Raw genomic sequence first — 27,301 nt, forward strand, 5'->3', positions numbered from 1 at the left:
ATTTTCTTTAAGTAACTTTCTGCTTGTGCTGGTATTGAATATCTTGTATCAGAATGGCTTCACTCATTCAGACCTGATATATAATTATTTGCCTGTGGCACTATAAAAGACAGGCTGTCGTAAAACTGGAATGTTAAATTCACAAGCAGAAAAGTTGCATCCCAAAGCATTTCTTACAAAATGCTCGTCCTCCAGCAGTTGGAAAGAGCTTATCTCATGCCTTATTCAGTGATATGATCAGTGGCAAGGGCCAGGAAGACAAATGCGAGGTTAATTTTGGAGTTTATCCACACTGTGATGTGAATACAAATATCTTCAATGCGTCTCTCTGCAGCATGTGACAAACTTTCAGCTTCTACAATGAATCTGCCAAAGCAAATGGAATCGCCAATCAGTAAGCGCCTCTCCTCCTCCACAGCGGCAATAACACATTCCCCTGACAGAGGCAAGTGAATATGCTGGTCTGCTACCAGCATAAACTCTCCTTCTGCTTAAAGCACTTCTTGTCCATATAGCTATGTAACTTGCTTATGTCTATTATTCAAAAGAACTCAAACATTTGGGGGGGTTGTAAGTTAATACAACAAAATAGTTCCGCAGCCTGTCCCAAGACTGCGCTGCCATGCTGGAGATCCTAAGCCAGCAACAAAAGCTGTGGGTTTTTTTACTGATCGTTTTTCCATTTTTGATACTCCAGCCAATGGGGTTGTAAGTACATGTGGTGACTGCAGCAGTTTCCTGTAACTGTGCAGCTTGTGATCTTCTAGCCAAATAATGGAAAACAAGCAGACCAAACATGTTGCTCGACAATAGACGTGTGATGTACCGCGGGCAGAAGTATGTCTGATGAGCAACCTGGGAGACTTCGGTCTGGTGACCAGAGCTGTAGAGCCCTTTAATTTTATTTGAAACCCTGATCCATCAGAGGCTCAGCAAAAGATGATCATCTGGCAGGATTAGTGGTTACTAAATACTACAGAGAGGACTGAAGGGTTTACCCTATTGTGAACTCTTCAGATTTTGTTTGGTTTGTGTGTCTTTTTTCCTCCCCCCGCCTCTTTTTTTTAAGCTCTAATGAGAAAAAAAAAAATAACTGAAATAAGTGACACTGAAGGCTTATTTCTAGAATGAAAAGAGAAGTAAATTTACTTTCATTTCTGAAGTGTTTAATGAAAACTCATCAATAACTTTGAGGTTATTATGATAGCTAGTATATATATGGATGTAATAGGAACATCTATAAATATCTTTCTTACATAGTTGACACTTGTATTTATGGAGTAGGAAGGAATGCAGGCGTATTGTGTAAATAAGACTTGTATAATGCAGTGAGACTGCAAATTTTAAATGCAGTCCCAGTGTGGTTGGCACACTAGTGAGTAGCTGCGCTGTTATACCAAATGTTTCACCTTTTCTACTGGGGAAGCCTTTTTCATGCTGAGTCATGAAAGCAACCATTTTGCAGAATGGAACATGTCTCTGTGTAAGAACAAAATGCAACATGGTCTTAACCTTACTATATTTATTGTGCAGGTGGGAAAATAATTTAAAATGATGGAGAAACTAGAAACCTTTTTTTCAGAGGGAGTGAAAATTATCTTTAAATACTTTAAATCTCAAACACTCCAAGATTTTTTCATTTCATTTAATCATTTCATCATTTTGTTTCAGTTGTTTTAATGTAACATTGTTTTATTTCTTTGCATTTTATTTTATTTGCTTCCATCCTTCAGCTCACCGCATGCATCTTAGTCCAATGGAAAACTTTATTGTTTCTCGACTGCTGACTCCCACACAGTCATCTTTAGCCAGAAGCAGAAGTACATTAATGCTTTCTGAGCAGTACAATAATCCAGGTAAAAATATGAATTGCTCACTTTGAAACGGTTAAGGTATGTTTTTGGTTGCATTTGAGTAGTTGCTGAAAGAAACGGAGTACTATGAACCAAATGGCAATTTACATAATAGTACAAAATCAACGATGAATGAAGTTGTTCATGATACCAGTGTATTTAAAAGCTTGAAAAAAAAACACATCATCTTGTCAGTCTTGTTTTAAATGTCTTTTTAAAAAAAACATAGTTTAAAAAAAAAATTGAATTAACAAAATCACTAAAACCTTAGCCAATGGAAAACTGAATATATTCATTTAAGGAACAGTTTTTTAGACCAGTGTGTGACACCTCTGAGAGGCTTTATTTGATGTATTAATGTCATCCTCTTTCATACCCAAATAATATGTAGAACAAAAATTCTGGTGCACCGTTTGAGCCTTAATTATTTTTACCAGAGTTCCAGTTCTTTGCTGTTAAATTACTTTTTGCCTTTAACTGTGTGACTGTATGTGTATTTTTTTATATATATATATATATATGTGTGTGTGTGTGTGCATACACATATAAAATGATACTTACTTAGAGGAAAAAACAGAGACACTGATAGGAAGGTGTCAGTTCCAGAAATTATTGATCTTTAAGAAACTAAAAATCAGGGATGATAGTTACTATTCCTATCTGTAAATGGCAGTCTAATAAAACCCTTATTTTGCAAACATCTACAAACCCAGTGTTTCCAGTCCTGCTAATACTTAGGCCAGTGCCTGACTTGCAGAGTAGTTCCTGCTTATAAAGCTATACCTAGTCATAGTATTTGCTGAAATAAGGACAAAAGTTTAACAGCTTTTTTTACTTAAAAAAAAAAAAAAACAAAGACAAACAAACAAACAAAAAAAACCACCCCACACCCAAATGCCTGTCTGCAAAAGGAAACATTTTTTTCAGGCTAAAACTGGTTGGACAGTGTAAGGCTGATAGTCTTTATGATCAGTATTTTTATACGGCACGGTTGAAATAGGCTCAGGTCCTGAATCTGTGCTTTTAATACAAAACTGTATAAAAAGGAATTACAAAGTAAGCCTACTGTCCTTTGTGCGTTAGTACTTTGTGCAGTGCATAGGGACATCAGTATTGAATGACTCTGAAATTACTTCCCTTGTTCCTACATTACAAGCAGCATCTGTTAGAAGCAGAAATGCTGTCATACTTACAGATGTTATTTTCTGTGTTGTACTCGGTATTGAAGAACTCAATAGGGACTTTCTTTGTCCTTCCCTACTCATTTTGTTTGTAAACTCCCAGCTTTCTCTCTCTCTTCATCGCAGGATCTTTAAAGTAGCACACTGGCATGTCTGACAAGGATACAGTTTGGCCTGCAGAACACTTTTGCCCCTCAGCTGAACCAGGAGTGCTGATTCTGGGAACAGCTCTCTGAACCCGCATCCTCCTGTCATTTCCTTGCGAGGCGATCAGGCTGTAGCACAGGTTGCAAACAGCATCAATACTCAGAGTGGCCATTGACTGTTTTGCCAGTAATTGCCAGCAAAAGGGTCAAGGGAGATCGCCCATTTGTGGTGTGCTTCTCTCTGTAGAAGTCATTTCCTGAACAGGGAAGAGGATTCTTCCTTTTCAAGAGCTCATACTGTGCCTCATGTCATTATGTTTGGATCAAAACTGCTCTGCTCCTGCATCTTCTGTAACCTTAGAAATGAGGAGTCTCAATTTAAGACTTTTTCTCTAGGGCAATGGATTATTAGTGTCACTCTGAGTCAGATATTCAGGCAAACAGTTGTTATTGGCCATATATAATTAAATTTTTTTTTACAGTTGAAATAAAAATACTTAAGCAGCATTTAAGCATTTCTGAACAGTTTTCTTAATATTCAGTGAACTTTTGCCAACTTGCTCAAGTCAGTCAAAGATCACACAGGTCCAGTTAAACTTAAAAGCATACAAAAAAGCTTCATAAGAAATTTTATAGGACTGCCTCAGATTTAAAAAAAATTGGAAATGTTAATTCCTTTGCATTTGGGCATAATTACTGCTTTTCTAAAGTCAGTATCCTTCTTGACTTCAGCTGAATGAGATTGGAAACACAATGTCACATGGTTACAATTAGTATCTGTCGTATTAATAAAGCATATACTCTGTTGACTGTTCTCTATGTATGTGAAAGTTTCATCTTAGGAGGCAATACGAACAAAACCAGGAGGAAAATACCCCATTTAAAAAAAAAAATCCCATTCATATTGCAAATAAAGAAAAAATACCCAGAAAGATTTGCCCTGTAAGCTGTAATGCATGTGTCACACTCAAACTGATGTCTACCATGAATAACAATAACTGAAATATCTACAGTAGTTTTTAGTGTAGGTTTGGGTTTGTTCTTTTTTAAAAATTAAGAATAATTTTGAAAAGCAATTAAGGTATTTAGGAGCCTTTGCCATGTTTAGGCTTTTAAAAAAAAAAAAAATCTCTACTCTTCTGTCACCTTTCCTGTCTTGCAGTATTTGTTTAAAAGTCACCCAACTAGAATTTTTTGATTACTCTTTTTATCGAGTGCAAAGGAAGCTGGACTTTTCAGAAGAGAAAAGAATCACAGTCGTAGTCAGGTGATTCAAAAGGTATATGAATAAGAGAGCGATAATTAAAAATCCTATAAAATGTTACTTTCAGTTGAGGCATTTTTAGTAAACATGGGACAACGTTGAATGTGTTATATAATGTCATCTTTTGAAACACTTCTAAAAAAAACCTTGAAAACTACCTTTGAACATTATAACATGAAAGTATGCTGTTTTCTCCTCTCCTTTACTTCCTCTGTCTGTGCTCCCTTTTGCTCTTGCTATTGTACTATAACTCTTTAGTATTCCATATCTGTCCTCGTGTAGCACCAGCTAGTCCTCTTAAATCTCCCTACAAGCCTTCCCCCACCCGAAGCACCGACAGAAAGAAGGCAACTTCACCCTCCACTTCCGATGCCATGAAAGGGGTGGCTGCAGCTGAAGTTACTCAGGTGGGTTTGCAATGGTTTTGATTTCACTCCTGGGTAAACTGGTGCAGCTTCTGGTTGTTATCTTTCCCTTTACATTCATAAAAATAAAGTGCTACCCTTGTTGTAAGACACAGCAGGAAGAAAGTAAGCCTTGCATGCATCTGTTGCTTTTATGCTTCTGTTTAGCAGCATTTTAATATCTTCCTCCTCCTGGGAATCAATGTTGATCACTGGTGTTTGGAACAGCAACACCATTATTTTCAGGGAACTGAGATTTCTGGCACTGGTGTATGTTTCTAGACTTGCCTGTAACTTCTGGGAATGGGGATGACAAATAGGATCTCTACTGAGTATGACTATCCAGTCCTTCTGGTTAATTAGCAAGCTTCACGTATTTCGGAAACTTGCCAAGTGTATTGACAGTGCCTCTGTTTTATACCAATTGCTTAACTCTTCTGTGGACACTTTTTATGCTGTTTGCTTAAGAGGTGCATTATTGATCCACTGTAGTTTCCAGAAAAGCAAAGACAAGTCATTTACCTTCACTGAGTCTATACAATGTAAGGCATGTTTTAAAAAATTTATGCTAGGGCTGTAAAATTCACATAAGGTCCTGTGTCTTGTAATAGTTAATAGTAGGGGGATTCATGCCATGTGAATTAGATGCAAGTGAGAGGACCAAAGCTGGAAGCTAAAGATCTGTGTAGTGTCTGTCTTATGTGTGATTCACAGTGTTATATCCAGCAGCATTGCTGCGAGATGCCTGGGTGCACTACTGACCGTGTCTTAAGAGGTGTTGCAGGAGCATATAGATGACTTTGAAAACTCTACCCAGTGCCACCACCACTCCCAAGAGCTCTCAGAGAGGCTCTGATGGGGTGTTACTTATCTGCAACTTGTATGCTATGTCCAACCATGGTTGGTTTTTTTTATGTCTATGTAGAATAAAAAACTATGCACCTCAGTTGTGAGCTGTTTATATCAAATATATTTTTCATGTGTTGGTCCTCATGATGGAACCTAAAATGAACTGTGTTTCTAGACTGAGAAGATAAAGAAAGAGAAGCGACCCACAACACCTGGTTCATCATCTGGTATGGGATCTCCTCTAAGAAGGTCTGATTCTCCTGCTGCCATGTCCAGAAGATCTGCATCACCTGCGACGCCTAAGTATGCCTTTCTTATTAGTGGTCTAATATGCTGTGAGCTTCTTGTTACCTATAAAGGAGACATAGATTCTCGAGGAACTTCCTTTGAAATGTTATGTAAAATCTAGTTAATTTTAGTTATACATACACACATATACAGATGGAGAGAGAGGGATATGTAGATGAACAGATATATATAAAATTGTGTTAGTGGTCACTAGAGACAGTTCTCAGTCTTCTGAAATTATCACGGTATATTTTGTAATTAATGTGAAATTTTATTTAACAGTTGTTTTTAAACATGCTTTTGTTTTATTTGGTTTTGAAGAAACTGTCTAATGTGAAGAAATGCACAGAACATGAATACTAACTAGAAATTCCAGCATTTAAAATATGCATTTCCTATTGCTGGCATGGCCATCTGGTTCCATAAATATACTTAACCATGCCTCATCTAAACCATCAGTTTTAATATTTGCTTATTTGCAGACCTCTGTGGGTTTGTTGCTTTTTGTTGTTGGGTTTTTTTTCATGTGGAGCTGTGGACCTGTAGGATATCTGGGCTTACTAGCAATTGAGTTGCTTTTCTTAGTTGTCTTTTGCAGACACAAAACTGTAGTCTGTGTACCACAGCTTGCAACTCACAAGTCTAAGCAAATGTCTCTTCAGCTTTCTTAGAACAGGATATTAGATCTAGCTCAAATACACAAGTATGATAAAGCAGTCACGGTCTATAGTAGTTGTCTGATTTTTTTTTTTTGTCTTTTTTGTTGGTTGGTTTGTTTTGATTTTTTTTCCATGAGACCCTGTTCTAAGGTCCTACTTCTGTCTTGAAAATTATCTCCTTTTGTCTGATTTTATTTATTTATTTATTTTAACCTGAACCTGGCCATATTCTGAACCAGACAGGATGATCCCCTTTCTGACAAATTTCTTCCACTTAAAAAACTAGCTGGTGTTCCTTCTCTTTTTCAACTCTGAGTGCATAGCCCTTTAACAGAGGATGATTTTTGTGTGTGAATCTGGTTTTAGACAAAATACAGGAAACCCTCCGACTCTGGGCATTCTTTCTGTTTTAGACATCCCCTTGCATGCAACTGGGAAATAGCAATTCTTTGTTCATATTATAGGGCTACAAAATCTCAGACTTTCAGTATTAGATATGTAACGTCATCAGATTCTGAACTACATAAATTCTGTGAAGAATGGAATGACACGAAATGTTAATGACGATCAGCTTTTTTTATTACAGTTTTGAGCAGATCATTGTCTAGTGGTGCTCCAAAATGTACAAGGGAAAGTTTGAGCTATAAAAATGTATATTATTCTGTAAGTAGTGATATTGCCTGTTCAGAATCCATCTTTCAGTTCACTCAGCCAGTATAAAAGACATACCAAGAGACATATTTACTTAAGCAAAATAATTGGTGGGAAATGGATTGCTGAGCATGAAGTGCTTCTTGCTGGGCAGACTTTGAAAAGGTTGGTATAGCTCATCATATAGATAGCTGGGGGAAGAAAAAGATTTTGTGAAACAAACGGATGTTTACTGCTTCATGACAAAAGTATGCCCAGTCTTAATTTGTAGTGCTAATTTCCATAAAAAGTTAGGCAAAGATAGAGACTTTTTTCCCAGTGGTGCAAATTATGAGAACCTTTTTATAGTAAAATGTTTTCATGCCTATAAGGAATATAAACTACTGTTTTTAGAGGAAGAAGCAGATGCTGCATGGAGGAATTAAGAAGCCTACTGGTGGGTTTCTCTGTGATTGTGAGCCACAGTAGTCATCTTTTTTTTTTACTTTTTTCCTCCCTCTCTTCCTCAAGAGAATCTGAATCTGACGACTGCTAGAAATGTATTACTGAGCATTTAATCTTACTGTGGCCCAATTAAAACACCCTCCCTGACCTTATGAGAGATACAGTAAATAGAGTTTAAATCCATGTTTATTACTGATTGCAAAAGGATGGTTCTGCTTCAGCACTCTCAAAACTTCTCAGAAATTTAAAATAAAATAAAAAAGGCGTCCTGATCATCATATTATATCATTGTATAAAGATATTCATTTTTTCATACAACTCAAATGCCAGATAACAATCTGGCTGGTCAGTGTTTTTAAATATAGACAATCAGGCTTTTGAAACCTTCATTTAGATTGTATAGTCTTACCTTTTCATTTAAAATTAACTGTGGAATTTAAGTTCAGTGACTGATGTCATCTGACTGATGTCATCTACCTGGACTTGTGCAAAGCATTTGATACTGTCCCGCACGACATCCTTGTCTCTAAATTGGAGAGACATGGACTTGACAAATGTACCACTCAGTGGATAAGGAATTGGCTGGATGGTCACACTCAAAAGAGTTACGGTCAACGGCTCAATGTTCAAGTGGACACCAGTGACGAGTGGCATTCCTCAGGGGTCGGTATTGGGACCGGTCCTGTTTAACATCTTAGTTGGTGGCAAGGACAGTGGGATTGAGTGCGCTTTCAGCAAGTTTGCTGACGACACCAATCTGTGTCGTGCGGTCGACACGCTAGAGGGAAGGGATGCCATCCAGGGGGACCTTGAGAGGCTCAAGAGGTGGGCCAGTGTGAACTGCATGAAGTTCAACAAGGCCAAGTGCGAGGTCCTGCACATGGGTCAGGGAAATCCCAAGCACAAATACAGGCTGGGCGGAGAATGGATTGAGAGCAGCCCTGAGGAGAAGGACTTGGAGGTGATGGTTGACAAGAAGCTCAACGTGAGCCAGCAGTGCGTGCTTGCAGCCCAGAGGGCCAACTGTGTCCTGGGCTGCATCAAAAGCAGTGTGGCCAGCAGGTCAAGGGAAGTGATTCTGCCCCTCTGCTCCGCTCTCGTGAGACCCCACATAGAGTACTGTGCCCACCTCTGGGGCCCCCAACATAAGAAGGACATGGAGCTGTTGGAACGAGTCCAGGGGAGGACCACAAAGATGATCAGAGGGCTGGAGCTCCTCTCCTATGAAGACAGGCTGAGAGAGTTGGGGCTGTTCAGCCTGGAGAAGAGAAGGCTCCAGGGAGACCTTCTAGCAGCCTTCCAGTACCTGAAGGGGGCCTACAGGAAAGCGGGAGAGGGACTTTTTACGAGGGCATGTAGTGATAGAACGAGGGGTAACGGTTTTAAACTGAGAGTAGATTTAGATTAGATATTAGGAGGAAATTATTGACTGTGAGGGTGGTGAGACACTGGAACAGGTTGCCCAGAGAAGCTGTGGCTGCCCCCTCCCTGTCAGTGTTTAAGGCCAGGTTGGATGGGGCTTTGAGCAACCTGGTCTAGAAGAAGGTGTCCCTGCCTGTGGCAGGGAGGTTGGAACTAGATGATCTTTAAGGTCCCTTCCAACCCAAACCGTTCTATGATTCTATGAAGTATAATTTTGATGTGACTAAATATGTAGACAAATATTCTTCTTGCAAACCTGACAGTCTTTTACAAGTTTAATCATTTTCCTTCTAGCACACCATATGGCCAAAGAAATACCCTGGAAGAAATAAGAATAGGTATTGTACAGCATTAGTAGTTAGTGATCCTGCATAGCACCTTAACTTTGAAAACTGTTGAGGAAAGAATCAAGTATGGCCAGTGATTTAGATGATAATTAGCTGTATGGATTTTTCTTCTTAAGTGTGTGACTTGACATTCAAATTTTCTTGGTATTGTTCTAGTTACCAGTTCTTCACAGTCATCATCTGGGTTTGTGAGTGGTAGTTTCTTGTCTTCTTTGTATGTTATTTCATCATGTATTAATTAAAAAGCTTTTTTTATCATGGTAAAGTAACTGAAACAGGCTCAAACAAGACAATAAAACTTCAACCTAAAGAGAGACAGTGATTGATAGCAGAATAGATTTGCAGTAATTACATAAATAAAATACAAATGTTTGAAGGTGCAAATTTTACTGAGAAAGCAAAAAAGATCAGCCCAAAACCATAACGTCCAAGGCAAAATGAGTGAACAAATATGGACCTGAAAAGGGGAAAAAAAATAAAAATAGGTTGAGCAATAATTAAAAGCAAGGAAGGAATTCAAAGCTTGAAGATACTTGAAAAAGTAAATATATCAAGAAATGTCACACAAGAAAGAAACAAAACTATTGCTTTGAATCCAGTGTGGATCAGTTGACAAAGATGAAAGTTAATGGATTAGAGAGCTGGGATAATTGAGAAATTATCTTTTATTTTTACAGTTGCTGTTGGATACTGATTGTATAAAGTGCTCCTGTTCTTCAGATCTTTCACTAGATCCATAATACCAGGGGTTTTTGGTAAATTTTTTTTTTATGCTTTGTCTTCAGAGATCTATACATTAATCGGTTTATTCTTGCAGTATCCCTCAGAGAATAGCTAAGTGCCCTATCTTATAGATTGACGAAGCAGTAAAGCCTGTGTCCTTCATGTGTCTTTGGGTAAACAGTCCCTTTGAAATCAATGGCACCTGACGGAATCAAGAAGTACGATTTAGTTTTAAGTGTCTTCAGATAAACCATAGTATAAACCAGTGAATAAAAATGGAAAGCTCTGACAAGCCTCTGTTACGTTATTTTGCCAAAGCATTACCTCATATGAGAAGGAGAAAGGGGCAGGGGGGAAGGGAAAAGGGACTGCAGCGCTGCTGGTGGGTGATTCTTCGCTCATTTCCAGTTCCCAGTCTTTGTCACTGTCCTTTGCTCACAGTTTCGCTAACTGAACCCATAACTTGGTGGTTCTTTTGGGTGACGTCCCACTGCAGCTGTTGGGACACACTTTGATGTCAGAAATGTATGTGCTCAATCTAATTACAGAATACCAATGAAATAGCAGCCTGGAGTAGTACAAAAAAGCCCAAACTTCTAAAAGTTTTAAAACCGACCTATTAGAAAGGTGTCTGCATGTGGTGAATTCCTCCCAGAAGTAGCTTCTGTGTCCTGCAGTGACCTAGTTTTAGATTTTTATTTGATACGTGCTACATTTACTACTCTTGATCTTTGTTTTGCCTTGGAAAGACAATGGGTAGAACGTTGGATTAAGACTATTTTGAGGTTGTGTTTAGCAACTAGCTAGAGAATGGGCCAATCCAAGATTTTGGAAACATCTGTAATAATGCAGGTATCAAAATATTTTTCTATAGACCTATGCTGAGTTTGTGCTCTTTTAAGAAATGTAAAAGAGAAATGAATCTGTCTCTGGCTAGAGAAGATCAAAACTAAGAGTGAAAGAAAACTGCTTTTAAGAAAATATCACAGATAGCGGGGCAAAAATGTCAGAACCCAGGAACAGCTTGTGATCAGAGCAGTCTCAGAAAGCAGGCTTGGGAACATGTAAGTCCTTGTTGTGGTTTCAGCAGGGCTTTTGTTGAATTAATAGGGAGATAGGAAGAAAAATAATGCAGCTCTGGCATTGCTGCAGATTTCTGATTTAAAGTCAGCCTTCTGAACCACTGTAACCGATGACCTGTTGCGTACCTGGCTTCCCAAGAAAGTGGGCTGTTCTCTCCCTTGCTTTTTATGGACAAAATTGGATGTGACCTCTGTCTCGTGTGCTACATGTACTTTATTTTCTATCCTTAGCAAAAAATAAGCTGAGAACCCCTCCTGTGCTCTTCCTGAGGCGCTCTTCTGCTATTCCTCTTTTAATTGAATAAGAGCCATTGTAATTTAAGGACCAGCTGCTGCCCCCATGTCAACACAGGGTGGTTAGGTGAGAAAACTAAGACCTCCTAGAGGGATGAAGATCCTTCCTGTACTTCTGTATTCTCCTGTAAAATCTAGTGACTGAGGTGAGTCAACTTTCAGACAACTGAGATGCTACCACTTCTTGGATTTGGGGGAGTTGTCTTAATTCTGTGATCCTCATCAGGCACACTTCTGTGTTCCCACATTCTTACCAGGATTTCATTACATCCCTTTCCTTTTCTCCCAAGGCAAAAATAAAACATTTTTTAAACCTAAGCAGACCCCTATGCAAGTGTTTATACATTTTCCCTTAATAATCTAATTTTTCTGTCTTCACAGTCAAGTTTTGCCCTTTCTGTTGAAAAGTTAACATCATTTAAAGTACTATTAGAAGGAGTGTTTTCCAGTAACAGTTCTGCATGTGTCTAGGAATGTTAAAGATGCTAAGTTGGCAACACGTTTTAAATACAAGGGGGAAAACAATGTTCATTTAATACTTTCTACTGGCATCCAATAAATTATTTAAAATTTCTGAAAAAAGATTCTTATTCCTGCTGGGCTTTCTCAGCTTTTCACTCCTCTCACTACACTGTTGTCATCCTTGTACTAATCTGTTTTTTATAGGCTTCTCCCTTTTAGTTGCTTTAAAATAAGCAAAGCCATACTTGTTTCTTGTTCTTCTGGCCAAAGAGCTGTATGAAATATTCTGTAGGTCTACAAGTTCAAAGATGCATTTCTTAAATAATAGATTCAGCACATGTTTCTAGTCCAACAAGTTGTACAGCTGGTCTGCTCTAATTCCTACGCAGTGCATCGTACATCACTCTCATGACTAGACTCCTTCCTACCAACCTCTTTAATTTGATTGTCATGTCTTTTTAGAGAACAATTACTTCTGTGCTAATACTGAAGATGACTCAGCCTTGGTTATGTGACTGTCTTGCTCTTCCTGTCACAACAAGTTAAATAAAAAGCATTGCAAGGAATGTGTGGTAAAGTTGGAAATGTAAACCGAAGACAGCAAGAAGGGACTATGCTTTGAAGAAGTGTCTGATTAGCAAGAAGTGTCCTCTGTGCTGTAGAGAAGCATAAGAAAGGTTGTTTGCTCTTTATTTACATGTTACATTTTTATGAAATGCAATTGGAAATTACTGTAATGGTGAGGCACATACGAGATGTACATATGTAGGTGGGGTCTTGAAATCTCTGCCTTTGTCTTTGAGGGCCTGGGAATCCATCTATATCCCAAAGAGAAAACTGAAGACAATGCTAAACCCACATTTGGTTAACACCAACTAATCTCATTGCCTTCTCCCATTTCTGGTTTTCACAAGAGCTGGAAACAGACTTGCCTGTCCACATCTTCCAAAGCCTGTTTCTGTCAGGGAGCAGCAGGAGCAGGCTGCCCTGCAAGGCAGGGCGAGCCAGGAGCTGTGAGTGGCAGCAGGGCAGACAAGGACAGGCACCTCACCCACAGGACCCCATCCCACAGCAGACAAAAAGAGTGACCAGGGCAGGTCTGGTGATGGTGACCACAGTCAGCAAAGAGTCCAGTGATGGCCAGCAAAGGAGGCAGGTCCAAGGACAAGCCAGGACATCAGGTCAGGATCAGCAGTTTAGGAGGCCAGGTACAGGCATACCTACAGCTTAGCTCAGGCAAGGACCTGAGCTGACTGGTAGCTCCTGGGCCTGCGGGCAGAGGGTGCCTGAGCTGAACTTCAAGTTTACTTGGGTGCTGCTGTTCCACCAGCCCAAGGGCTTTTGGAGTCTGTGATGGCTCTTCAGTGGGCGTAAGAAAGTACAGGTGGTGCAATACACTGCAGTCTTTTCCTCCCCACAAACTGAGCATCTCTGAATGAGCTCCCTGTGTTCTGGAGTCTCAGCCTCTTCCAAATGCAGCATAATATGGTGGAAAAGAACCCTTTCTTCTCCTGGATTCTTGAATCGGGGGGGAGTTGAAAGATATTTAATTTTTATTGTCTGCTCTGCAATGCAAATGCTGTTCCAGTTATAATAGTCTCTGGCCACGCAATACTATAGCTAGAACTATACAAATCTTTCCACTCCAGTCCACTAGTTTTCAGGCATCGTCCATGTTTTTCGTGCTTGTAGTCTGCCAGAATGAGTGTATAGCCCAAAAAACATGTTACAGTATATGAAACTTTATATTGTGCAGATGAAAAAAGTGATAACAGATAATACATTTATATCATAATTGCATATCCATGAGGAAGGTTAAAACTACATGTGTAATGTTCACTTTAATTTAGGATTATTTCTTCTAATGAGACTCACATAAATCATTATTTTAAGATTGTAATCTCTTTACTTCCATACCACTTAGTCACACAGCCCAGCCTTTCTTGATGTTATAAGTATTTAGTGCTAGCTACTGGTGTTATGTAAAAAATGAATGGTGTTTGTGTGTAGTTTTATGTTTCCTCGTAATCTGTTCTCTTTATTGTGCTCATATTTTCAGTGAATATCAAGTATCTTTTCCCTTCCGCTTTCCCAGAACTGACTTCAAGGTTATCATTTCACCTAAAGTATGTAACAGCCAAATGACCCGTCGTCTGCATTGCTGCTGTGCGTTGTCATCACCACAAGTGTAGCCGTGTAAAAGGTTGCAGAGGCTCAGTTTTGAGCCTTAAGTCTGTTGGGTTGGTGCTGATCAAAGCGCTAACTGAAACAGCAGAGCTGACTGTACAGTGGTTTGGTCAGTTCTGTCTTTTTTTGTGGTGCCCGGCTTTAGCTTGGTATATAGTAATATTTGGTACTATTTTAGAAAATCAGGTACTATTAGAAAAAGACCATGTTTAAGAAGGTGGTATTCAGATGAAGCAGCACACTGCAACTCATCATAATTGCTGCAGACAGAAAGCATCCATAGCTTTGCTTTAAATGTTGAAAAGGACTATTGAATACAGTAATGTTGACAGAATTGTTATGAAATGGCCATTGTTAAAATAATTGGTTTTAGGTAGTCCGTGACTTCATATCTCTTTCCTACAACTTGAACAATATTATTGGTCTTTTTAAATGAGAATTTTCTGTAATCATTTGCACTTGCATGCCAGTTACCTGCATTTTAGGTTCTGACTGCTTGCATCCAGGTGGTTTCTATGCAGTATTGTGCAAAACATCTGATACTCCTGTGTAGCCAGACAAGAAGGAAAAGCGATATATGTGAAAATGGAGTTTGATTCCAAGCTGCGTAATGTATGGCCTGTTTTGATTTTTTGTTTTCCTTCATCAGGACAGTCACAAAGACTTATCCTCAGTCTCCTAAAAATGCCAAACAATATCCAGCTTCTCCTGTGAAGCATCGTGCCACTTCTAATCTCAACCAGGAAACTCCTAAAAAGAAAGCCGACAAGGAGAAAGAAAATGTCAGTCATCAGAAATCCCCGGGAGCACGCACCGATGAGGCAGGTCAGGTGGCTTCTGAGAAGCAAGTGCCTTCTGCAGGGAAGACTGAAAATAGTGAAGGTGAGTTTTACTGCAAGAAGAAATTGCAAGGTATTGTGGGTTCCTGAGGCTTTTAGACAGTGATGAACTGTTCTTTTTGTGAAGCTGCTCAGTCATGGGCTTATGAGAATGTGTAAAGGTTACATACTGGAACTAGTAAATGTATAGTTTTCACCAGGGTTACCCACGTATGAAAAGCTCTTACCTATTCCATATTCTATCTGCTGAAAATGCTGAGGTATGTTTTTGAAAAGCAAAGGTGTCACACCAGCGTGCACCAGGCCCATTTTAGCCTCTGTGTGAATGTGGAAGTGCTGGGCACTCTCAGTTCCCTGCCTTACTTTACACCCTTGGTTGTCTCCTCCTAGGGAAGATCACAGCAGGAACAACTGATGCAGAAGAAGCTTCAAAAATTCTAGCTGAAAAAAGACGACAGGCCCGCCTGCAAAAAGAACAAGAAGAAAGGGAGAGACAGGAAAGAGAAGAACGAGAGAGGTATCTCTGTTGATTTGTGAAAATTGTTTTCTAATAATTTGACCTGTATCACTGAAGGTGCTTGAAACTGTGGTAGTTTTACAATCAAGGTGGGAGCTTACATGTAAGTGTTAATTTCTTTCAACTCAGACCCATAATTCATTAGTGTCTTTTGCAGTCTTTATGACTAGTAAAGCTGGAAAATAATAATTTGGCCTCTTTAAGAAGCCTGAATAAACTATTACTCATCCAAATACTTCAGGTATGTCCACACTGCAGCGTACTGTATTTTACATTGTAAAAACATATTTCAGGCAGTTTTAAATGAGCTAGTTCACGTAGAAGAAACAGTCTTGCAGTAGTAGCCTTAAATGGCAAGGCTTGTGTTGTTCAACAAGTTAATCTGAAGTTCATCTCCCTGCCTAACTCTGTTGTTGGCAGTTGAGGTCTTTAAGAGTGTCGGCATAACGAAGGTTGCTGTGTCTAAGCAGTGAAATTCTGGCTCTTTTCTGGGAGCAAGCTTTTAGGTTGTTATCCACATTGGATGCTGGTTGCAAGTGTCAACAAATCATGCCCTTCTTCGGGCCCCTGATATTAAATCGCTAACTCTGCATGTCTAAATTCAACTTTGTTCTTATTGAAAACATGGAGCGCCAGGGGGAGTCACCAGTGCCTGCCAGTTTGGCCCAATGGAAATATTTCCTGAATCCCTGATATGCAAGGATAAGAATGATCAGCTGTCAAAGCAGCTTTTGAATGTGGTGACAAAGGAGCTTGATGTCCCTGAGTGAGCCAGGGAACAACACAGGTGGAATTTAGACCCACTCTTTCTAGTGTACCGCTCTGTTTTGTGGGCTTTGTTTGCTGCTACTTATCCAATCTGTTTATCTTTGGCTGAAGCAAAGGAAAAAAGTACTTACTTGTTTGTAGATACCAGCATTCTGGGTGTGAAGTACAGGAGAAGAGGGATGTTTTTATTATTGACGCTCTAATAGAAATTAGAATGGAAATGTAATATTTTCTTTGGCACCTTTTTTTTTTTTTCAAGGGAAATTATAATTTCTAGGGAATATTTTAGGCAGTGAAAATGAGAATGGAATAAAAGTTTGATAGCAACCTGAATTCTGGGCATGTGCTCACCCTCTTTGCTGCATCTTGGCATTTTTGATGAAAATGTGCACTGATGTGCATTATCAGCTACTGCTGATGGCGTGCCATACACACAACAGGATTCATGCTAAACAAGATTGAACCTTTTAAACGTGCTGTTATACTTTTTGCAGGCTTGAAAGAGAAGAACAGAAAAGAAAGGCAGAAGAAGAAAGACTTCGTCTAGAGGAAGAGGCTCGTAAGAAGGAGGAGGAAAGAAAACGTGAAGAAGAAACAGCTAGAAAAAAGGCAGAAGAGGAAGCCAGGAGAAGAGCTGAGGAAGAACAAATGCTAAAAGAAAAGCAAGAAAAAGAGCTCCAAGTCAAACTTGAGAAACAGGTACCATCTCAAACACAAATATGAAACTATATACATATATTTATATATACATATAAATACTTTATAGTATCTGGTAATCTGCCTGAAATAAGTAATGGCCCTATCATATTTTACACATTTTGATTAGAGGGAAGAAGCAGAAATCAAAGCCCGTGAGGCAGCTGAACAACTTCGTCTTGAAAGGGAACAAATCATGCAGCAAATTGAGCAAGAAAGACTGGAGCGGAAGAAGGTAGGTATTTGCGTCTCATTTAAGATAATTATTTCATTTCTTGTTTAAATACATAACCCAGGAAGTACCCAATATTATCCAGAAATAATAATCTGGAGGGATTACAGATTGATATTTATGCCTAACTTGGTATTTCCTACTTGCATGTTAGGGGAATGTGGACATAAAAATGTGTAACAAAGTGGAATTGCTGAAGGCAAACGACTTTCTACTAGGCACCAAACAAACACAGAATTAGCCTCTACCCACAAAGTTAAATGCCTGAGACAAACAGGGAATGGCATGCCAAGGCAAACGTTGATTGCTGCCCAACCCAGGACGACATCACAGACTATTGAGGAACATGAGTGACTTTGTTTTAAAACTTACTCAACAAAAGCTCCATGCCATTAATTGAGAAAGTTAATGTGATTAACAAACAGGTTTTCTCCCACCTGGCTTGTGGCTGGTTGCATTATGCAGAGGCAGCCAGGCTGTCTGGCCACTACTGCACAAGGAAATGGCTGGAGCTGCATAACTTTATCTACAGCTCTGTGGCAGGAAAGAGAGAACAACTGCAGAGCTGCAGAACTTCTGTCTGGTTATAAAAGGTCGTCTTTCCGTATGCGTTATTCCAATATGTTATTTTTAACTGTTTACACTGAGCTGGAGGCATGTTGCAGTTGCAGATTAGAATACCAAACCAAAGTGTCTTTAAATCTGAAATAGTTTCCTTTCACAGTAGTGCAAAGAGACAAGGTTTGTTGGGAGGGTTTTTTTTAATGAACAAAGAAGAAAAAAAAAAGTTTTTTTAGGGTAATGCCTTACACATTTCCAGCAAGAATAACTTCAGACACTTCATTTTACTCTTCCATTCCAAAAAGCCTAACTATTTTTAAAGGAACTATTTGGAAGTAGTTGGAAAAGCAACTAGATGAAAATAATAGCTGTTGGTTTTAAATAAATGTCTTGTTCCAGAGCTGAGCACAACTCATAACTGCAGACACACCTGGTATTACAATGTTTGTCTCTAAATTGCATCTGCTGACAGAAGTCATGCTCTGTGAGATCTGATACATGAAAGCCAGCGCCCAGGTGTTTTCTGTCTTTTGTTTTCTTTATTTTTCTTATTTATTCTCCCTTTTTCAAGACAGGCAGGGATGAGATCATGACAGTTGAGAAGTTTTTCTTTTTCTTCTTTTTTTTCCTCCTTTACCAGTCTCTTGTGTTAAATATTCTGTCTGCCTTCTCATCCTCCAATTTATTTTGATTTCTAGAGAATAGATGAAATAATGAAGAGAACAAGGAGGAGTGAAACACCAGAAATAAAGGTATGAAACAGTGTATGGCTGCAGGGTTTTTTTGTTTTGTTTTATTACCCATATGTGAAAATGAAACTCTAGAATAGTTCCATGTTAGTAGGTATACTTACATACACTCTACACCCAAATTTTAGTTGCATTTCAAACTGAGAATGACTGTTGCTGTGTCACAGTTATTGTTGTGCCACAGCTACAGGGGCACAGCTTTATGTAACTGTTACAGACTTACCTCCCTCATGATCTAGCAAGGTGGCAAGAGCCCATTCCTGGATGCTGGAACTGTAAGGTTTGCTGCTGTGATGTGTCTTCTGCTTTGTACCAGCCAGTGAATTAGTTACTGAGCTCTCCTTGTTAAGCCTGCCAGGAATGTAGGATTGAGAACAAGGCAATTGTGTCCAGCTAGTAAGCGACAGAGAGACAAGTTTTCACCTCTGTTCTAAGTTTCCTACTAAGGAAAGTGTTTCTCCAGTTCTTTCAGATAATGTTTTCTTTTTGAAGTAAACAAAAAAAAAAATCCTATGTCTAATTCAAAAGGGAAGAAAAAATCCTCTCTTGCTGTTGATGACCTTTGACTACCCCATGGCCCTGGGCAGTCTCACAAGTTTTGAGTCCAATCAGTTCCATGAAGGTTACAGTCCTTTGTCTAATACAGTTGACTCATTACTTGATTACAGAAGGAAGAGCCAAAACTGGAGGTACCATCAACTTTGAATGTGGAAAAGCAACCAAAGGCCCTTGTTCTCAACCAGCCAGGTAAAAAATGCAATATTTTTCTGACCTGTGTTCACAGTTAGTTCTTTTCAGAGTTTTGTAATCTCAGAGCACTGTGTATTATCACAGGTTCTTTGCTTTCATCTCAAAAAGAACAGCTACAGTTGCATCAGTGACAAATGTTAGACACTGGAGACTCAGCTTTGTTTTGCCACGTAAGCAGAAGCAGATAAAGGTTCTCCTCCAATTTAGTACCTGACATAGCATTTCTGTAGATGAGAAGTTCCAGTCTGCCAGTAGGTTTGGTTGTTGCAATCTACCTTCAAATTTTGTAGGTAGAAAATTTTTGCACACAACCAGGCTTGCAAGCTTTTTATAGCATTGCTCTACATCTTACATTTAATTCAACTTGATGAAAAGAGCATATGTATTTAAAGAATTATTAAAGAAAATACACTTATCTGGCATTTATTTATATTTTGTTTAGTTCCCCAGGCTAAGGCTTTTAGTACGTGACATAAAAGATAATACATTCTCTTCCTGTTTCCTCAAATTTAAAAGATGTAGCATAATGAGCAATTTTAGAGTGGAAAAGAGGATTGACAGTATAGTGTGATGAGTCATAGATGAAACTGAGTTCTACTGCATTGTCAGTTTTCCTTTCAACTTGATCCATAATTTAAGAGCATTTGTGATTTTTTTTTTTTAAACTATTTAAATAAAGAAGTTGCTACTGTCATACTTTCTAACCTTCTTTCATAGAGATCAATGGATTGGCAACCTGCCTGAAAAATAAAAGCTTAGAAAGTGCTGCCTCTGTAATCCCTTCCCGAGATGTAGTTACTAATGGACTAAAGTCAGTTCCAGGACTTATTCAGCTGGAAGCTGTTGATGTGAAATCTAACAGCATGGAGGATTCAACAGATGAGGTTCAGTCCATGGATGTGAGGTACAGACCGCGTCTACTGATAGAAATTGTGGAATTCATATTAGACACACACAGAGTTTTCTGTTTCATTTGTTATTACTTTCCTGCTTTACTTCTCACCCTCCCCACAATGTGGCAGTCAGGTGTCTACTGTGGTTTACTCCTTTCCTGTCGAGATGCAAATTGGTTGTTTCAGACAAGACTTGACAGCACCTCATCTCACTCTCATGTATTTGGCGGGGGCGGGGGGGATGGTGGGCTCTGAAAGCCTTCTACAGTCCTTAGAGATTCCATACAAGTTTGCCCAAGTCTTTCAGATTGTTCTGTGAAAGTAGCTACTGTAGATATTGTCAGATGTCACCATTTTTTTTGTCAAGACGACATAGCTATGATGCTTGAGCTTTTTTCCCTCTGTACAAACTGAATAAAGAAAATAATTAATTTAGTATTTTAAGTAGTTAACTGGAACAAATGTATAGAAATCAGTAAATAACTTTGTGTGCATTAAATATGGTTGGATTTTGATGGAAGGACTTGCAGGAAAGAAGGAAATTGATCATTTAAGGCTGCTATGAAAAGCTACCTCTGAATTTTAAACATGGAATTTTTATACAGTGCTTCCTTAATCAGCAAGCCAACTTAACCTCTTATACTGTGTCAGTATTTCCAGTAAATCTGTATAAATATGTAAGAAATGCCCTACTGGGACAGACCAGAAGTCCATCTAGCCCATTATTTGGTCTTGGAGAGTATCAGTAAGAAAAACTAGTTAGGGAGAGCACCTGAGCCCACCACTTTCTGCAATCCAAGACCACACAGAAGTGTTACATTAGGGACGTTAGAGGGTACAACTCTGCCTTGCCCTTTGAAATAGCCACTGATGGACCTGTTGCCCATGAGTTTATCAAACTCCTTTTTCAACCTGCGGATAATATTTGCATCCAGGACCTCATCTGGCAGCAAGTTCCACAGTAGAGTCTCACTAGGTAAATTATATTCTTCAATCTGTGTTAAACCCAGTCTCTAGTGTCATTGGGCACCCCTAGGTTTTGTGTTGCAGGATTTGATGCACAATAGTTTTTCCTTTGACTTATCCACCACTTGTCATGGTTTTAGAAATCTTTGTGAAATCCTTCCTCTGCCTTCTCTTCTCCAAACTGAAATGCACTAGCCTTACTAGTCTTGGCAAAGCATCAGCTGATAGCAGCACTTAAGTTGAATTCTAGGGTTTTTAATGTCTGAAGTGTATCATAAGGTCATAAGAAATAACTTTTTATTCAAGTTGTGAAGTGTAAGTGCTTTAGGTAAATGTTTGCAGGATCAGGACAGTAATTTGCAAGATGCAGTAAACATTTAAGTAAGGGATCAGTGCAGGGACTGAAATAACGAGTTGGCAGTAAACTACCAGAAATGTGTTTTTAGGAGTTGAGTGTTCACATCATACAGCTACCACAAACCTTAATCTTTAAGGAATATGGATTAGATATGACCTTCCATCCTGAACAGGGTAACCTCTTTTTGTTTGGATTGGGACTTATTCTAGGTAAGGGCAGCCAGCCTTAAGTTAAATAGTAGTTCTTGGACAGCCAGAAGATTAATTTGGTTGTTGCTTAAGGAAAAGTTGCACACCTCTTATTCTGCATCTTCCTTTCGTTTATCTTTCGTATAGCCCGGTTTCAAAAGAAGAACTTATCTCTATCCCCGAATATTCACCCATGAATGAACTCATGCCTGGTGTTTCTTTGGACCAAAATGGGACAAGTAATGCCAAGGCTCTTGAAGATCTCCTGGATTTCACAGGCCAAGCTACCTACTCCAAAATGTCCAGTGATACCATTAGTCTAGATGACTGTAACAAAAACTTGATTGAGGGGTTTAACAGTCCAGGACAGGAAAATACGCTTAATTCTATTTGTTGACAACCTCGCTTTTCAGCAGAACAGATAAAGGTACAGTATTGTAATAAACATCTTAGATATGATAAATTGCTATGATTACTTATGAGCTTTCCAGAAAAACATAGAAGTTGTAAACAGCTTATGTGGAGAGAGGAAGAAAGCTGGTCTCCTAGATATTTAAATTTAGCGTAATCTTTCATATTTGCAGCTCTTTGTAAATTGGAAAAATATGCAAACTGAGCGTATCGTAGCAACCGAAAGTATCCGGTAAATGGAAACATTTCCTTTATCCATTCAGAATATAGTGAGAAGAGTTGCTTTTTTTTCTTCATTAATACAATACCATTCCTATAAGTCTTTGGAGCCTATTTGCATGAAGAAAACAGTTAAAAGTGTGGCCAGCCTAGAAAATGGTAGTTATTGTTGCTGCTTACTCTGCTGCTGTAAATACTTGCAGCAAGCTGTGGAATCACTCGTCCTGGAAAGCCTGCAAACAATATGAAAAAAGCATAGTAGGCTTTAGTGACAGTTGATTTTTTGGAAGAGTGTATTCTAAATTACAGAAGTGAGGTCATCTAATTTGCATAGCTGACTTGGTATTCTTCTCTCTCTTTTTTTGACAGAGGTAGCGTTTTGTGGAGGATCTATATCCCTGTGATGCTACTGGCAGTAAAATATGAGCTTGTCACTTGAAAAAGCTTCTGCAGTCCTTGAACACTGGATTTCAAATAATCAGAGCTGAATATAACTTTGTCTTCCCAGGGAATATGTTGAATAACTGGCTGCTTTTGGTAAAAAACAGTGATCTGGAGCTTCGATGGTTTCAGGGAAGACAGTGTGCATTAGAATTTGAGCTTTAGCTGCTAGTAAAGCACTTGTTTCTTCTTTTAATTTAAAATTCATCTCAACACTTCACTGTGATTTTTTACCTGTGCATTTTATTTTGAAATGATTCTTCCTTAAGCTTTATCATACATCTATTTAGACATCTTTTTCTTGTAAATAATGATGTTTGCCCACAGTGCATTGAAATGAAATAATATTCTGTACTTTAGTTTTGTGCCTATCTTTTTTTTGTCTTTAATAAGGAGGTATTGGCAACTTATGCAGGTGTATAATTCAAAATTGTGGCTGGAGAGGCTTGAAAAATACACAGCTGCTGGAATCGAAAGAGCCTTCTTACTGACTGTGGAGTGTGGGAGTTATCCCGTTAGGGTTATGTTGACACTTTTAGTCACTAGTGGCACTTACTGGTTAATATTAATTAGTCCGGCAGCGACTATCAATTATGTGTTTAAAAACATACTTGTGTAACACCTCTAAACAAAGTAGGCAAAATGCCTAGTATAATCCCTTTACATAGAGATATATATATATATATATATATATAGTATAGCTGTAGTAGATCCAAGTGAGTGGTCGGGGGGGGTGAGATAAGGTGTTAATCTTTGAAGATGCAGACATTTGGTTAATACCAGCAGGCTTTCTGTCATGTGGAGAAGTATTTTGGCTTCCTGTAGGCTCAACAAAACAAGATTTAGTCAGCAGCAAAACCATATGCCAATGTTGCAGCAGAAATACAAAGGCTGAGACACACACCTGGGGAACACTGCTTAGCCCCCTTGACATTCTATAAGCATCTGTATGGAAAAATTCACACCAAGATGTATAATGTCTAGGCATGATGTGCCATACAGTGTTAACTTTATTTCTGTTGGTGAACTATAATAACTTTATGCTAGGTCATGTGCTGCTTTAAGGACACTTTTGTCCAGTTCCTTTTAAGAATAAATTATAAATACTACTTTCTTTGGACACTAACACAAAAGTGAAAACCTGGGGGGGGGGGGGGGGTTGGGGGGATTTTGTTTGGTTTTTTTCACATGTTAAGGGAGTTCACAGTGCAGCTTGAGCTCAGTTGTAGCACTGTTCTTGTGCTCTTCAAAGCCAGCAACGGGAAAGTAACCAATGACATCGCGTGCGATGTATGAAGAAATCGTATCTACAACAATCCAGCTCTATTTATGTTAGTGTACTTTGGAGAAATACTTTCTTTTGACTGTGCAGTAAGCTGTAGCATGGTACTGTGTCTTCCAAATTAGTCCTTCATCTATTTCCTAAATAATAAACAAACAAAACCAGTTTGTTTTGCTGTGATACATTGTGTTTGACAAATGTCACACTATATTTTATTATGGTGTCATTGTATAACCTGTAGATTTCTGTATTTGCATGACCTGTATAGCATGTATAAAGGTGAAATACATTTTCATTTGTGAATCTAACTTGTTTCTTCCCTTTTTTTTACTCCCAGAAAAAATATGACTAATTTAAAAATACATCTCAGTTAATTTGTTCTGAGATGTTTTCTGAGGAAGGGTGTAATACTGAATGGTGTGGTTGTCAGAGCCTCAGAATATTTCACCATTGTTTCCTTTGCCATATACTAATTTGCTTTCTGAGGTCTTGCCAATACACAGAAGAAATGCAGTCTGCTGGCAGAAGAGCCTTAAGGTGAGGGCTTCCAAGCTGTGGCATCCAGGGTGCCAGTGACAGTCTACAGGCCAGTTTGCAGCCCCAGCTTCTGCTCTCTGGGGTATTACTTGGCAAAGAAATCAAGGAAAAGAAAACGTGGGAGCCATTGGCCGGCAGACACTGTTCTGTTGAGTGTGCAAGAGCTGTTCTCTAAGGGCACCCATAACATAAATGCTGAACTTCTCTTCAAGCTACACGCACGTACTGCTGCTTAGAAAGAGGCCAGCCTGGAGGTGCTGTTAGTTTTCTAGTGAAACATTGAGGGGGAAACATTCTACAATTTTTTTTTTTTTTAAATCATAACTTCAGTCAAAATTAAAAATGAGAGAATCTACTTATATTATGAAGTATATTAATACTTTCCATGGTGACAGTTCATCTCACTCTTATTAACTCTTGAATCATTCATGTGATTTGTCCACTCAATCCTTTACTAAGATTAAATAAAGGAAGCATGATAAAAGTGAGTATTCGTGAAGAAAGATATTGCATATTTTCCTTTACATTTGCTTTCAGCTGTAAGTTTACAAATTTGGCTGAATATCTGGAGCAATTACTGTTAGTTGAGGGGTTAAGTCACTTCTGCTTTTTGCTTTTGATGATGTAACTTCTTCATACCAATATTAGTGTTTGCTGCTATGATTCAAGTGTTCACAATGAGCTTTACTTTTAATTTGTCAGTGGTCTTGAAACAGTGTGAAGGATCACTAGTGATTCACACAAGTCCTTGGTAGAGATTTTCTGCTGTAAAGCACTTGAGAATCAAGCTGTGAGAAGCAGCAAGAAAAAAAAAGAAAAAAAAAAAAAGAGTAGAGCAGTGATCCTTGAATAGATTTTTTTTTTTTTATACATGGATTTATAAATGGACAAATGGATTTTTTTTCACATTACTTTTATAAAGTGATCTGCAAAGCAGGATTGTACACACCAAGAAGAATTGGACACTGCTACTGTCCTTTCCCAGGATTATTTTCAATAACTAGTATAACTATCAGTAAGTTTCTGATACATAAATAAATAGTACCTGTGAGGTAACTGAGAATCACAGAAGCTCTCTGATTAGGTTCAGCACTTTCTGTGGTGCTGCCCTGGGAAATGACACCCAAAGCTTGTGTCAGGCCTCGGCAAAGGCCCCAAGCAGAGACCTCCTGGCTCCCCAGCGAGTTCAGTTCAAATGGCATCAGCAAGGGGTGGATCTGGACCCCCAGGCTGCATTTTCATCTAGTGATGAAGGGCTAGACGTGGGGGGAGATCATCCTCTCGCTTGTAATTGTACAAATTATACATGTGGAGAAAGCAATAGAAATGGCATGGGCTGCTATTCCGGCTGGCGGGGTGGGGATCTTCCCTATGCCACCTCTCAAGAAGAGAGCAGCACCTCTCCCTGCTTCCCACCCTGCCATGGTCGCAGCCTTGCCAGCAGATACAGCTCAGGTGCCCTGCCACCACCCCACTTGTATTTCAGGTATCCGCAGTGTGGCACTGCAGCTCTTCTACTGCTCCACAACCCCACGTGCCCAAGGTAGTGCCATGGCCTTCTCCAGCATCCAGGCACAGCTGGTCAGAGGAGCCCGGGATCCCAGGACACCTCTGGGGCTTCAGAGCTGCAAGGCAGCCTGGAAACCTTAGTAGACAATATCCTTCCCATAAAGGCTTAAACTGTGGTCCCTTCCTTGCATTAGAATGTAAACAGTTTAATATTCAAGAGCTGAAGACTGTTTACTCTGTGGGCTCTGCTGCTTGTTTGCTGTAAGCCACAGCCCATGTCCTGCACAAGAGGGAGGCTGTCCTGTATGCGGCACAAAGGCATCAGCGGGATATGCTGCTCCTCCTCCTGCTTTAGCGACCTGCCGGGCTTTTTCCTTGTTCCTCCCCTCTCCCTCCCTGTGCAAGAACTACATAGAGACTGAAAAACTCTGTTTGTTTGCTCTCATTTTAGAACAATGTTCAAGCTGTTGGTTGCCTCCAAAAACAACATGGAGAGTGGTTGTTCACCTATGCTGCCTCTGTGTGTGTGTATGTGTGCACAAATATACATATAAATGGCAATTACCTGACATTTGGGGATGTTGGTTTTCAGTATCAATATTAAATTCTGAAAAATTTATTACTGCTGGGCCACTATGCTAAAATCTGGAAAATATAAGTTATATTATGACTGAATGCATTTTTCTCTGGATTTTCTTTTTAATCTTAAGAGAAAACAGGTTTTAAATTTAATCAATCTCTCCAGAATACATACACAAATAACAGAAACCTGAAGATATTCAGAGGAGTTTTTGTTATTGCTGTTAGTGGCAATAATACCAGTTCAGAACACCACGAGCCACAATGTTCGTCTCTCCCCCACTTTTTTTATCCCATCATTTATCTTATCCTTACCATCTTCTACAGCTGAAGAGTAGGTGATGCTGTTCACTCAGTTGGACAATTTAACTTGTCTGTTGAAGCAACACGTTGAGTGTAAAAGCCCTTAAAACTGCAGGCAGAAACACTAAGAGAAAGGATGTTTAAGCTTTTAAAATAATTACATAAAGTATAAGAAAATGGTTTCTTAACCACCGGAGTAATTTTTGACACTTGTTTGTTGCCTTGTTTGTTCTCCAGCTTGTAGTAC

General features: G+C 39.0%; 1 protein-coding gene across 1 annotated transcript in view; it reads left to right on the top strand.

The window, feature by feature from the left end:
* MAP7D2 (MAP7 domain containing 2) overlaps positions 1-22,860 on the top strand; it is a 38,011-nt gene extending 15,151 nt beyond the window's left edge. The window contains exons 6-18 of the mRNA XM_068395281.1: positions 335-445; positions 1,734-1,856; positions 4,703-4,851; positions 5,873-6,000; positions 14,906-15,138; positions 15,486-15,612; positions 16,875-17,079; positions 17,207-17,311; positions 18,568-18,621; positions 19,287-19,365; positions 20,086-20,272; positions 21,921-22,200; positions 22,773-22,860. Of these exons, the coding sequence (XP_068251382.1) occupies positions 335-445; positions 1,734-1,856; positions 4,703-4,851; positions 5,873-6,000; positions 14,906-15,138; positions 15,486-15,612; positions 16,875-17,079; positions 17,207-17,311; positions 18,568-18,621; positions 19,287-19,365; positions 20,086-20,272; positions 21,921-22,170 (1,751 nt within the window). The 3' untranslated portion in view covers positions 22,171-22,200; positions 22,773-22,860. The remainder of the gene's footprint in view (positions 1-334; positions 446-1,733; positions 1,857-4,702; positions 4,852-5,872; positions 6,001-14,905; positions 15,139-15,485; positions 15,613-16,874; positions 17,080-17,206; positions 17,312-18,567; positions 18,622-19,286; positions 19,366-20,085; positions 20,273-21,920; positions 22,201-22,772) is intronic.
* The last annotated feature ends 4,441 nt before the right edge of the window (positions 22,861-27,301 follow it).

Source organism: Nyctibius grandis, chromosome 2 (assembly GCF_013368605.1).
Source record: "Nyctibius grandis isolate bNycGra1 chromosome 2, bNycGra1.pri, whole genome shotgun sequence".
NCBI lineage: Eukaryota > Metazoa > Chordata > Aves > Nyctibiiformes > Nyctibiidae > Nyctibius > Nyctibius grandis.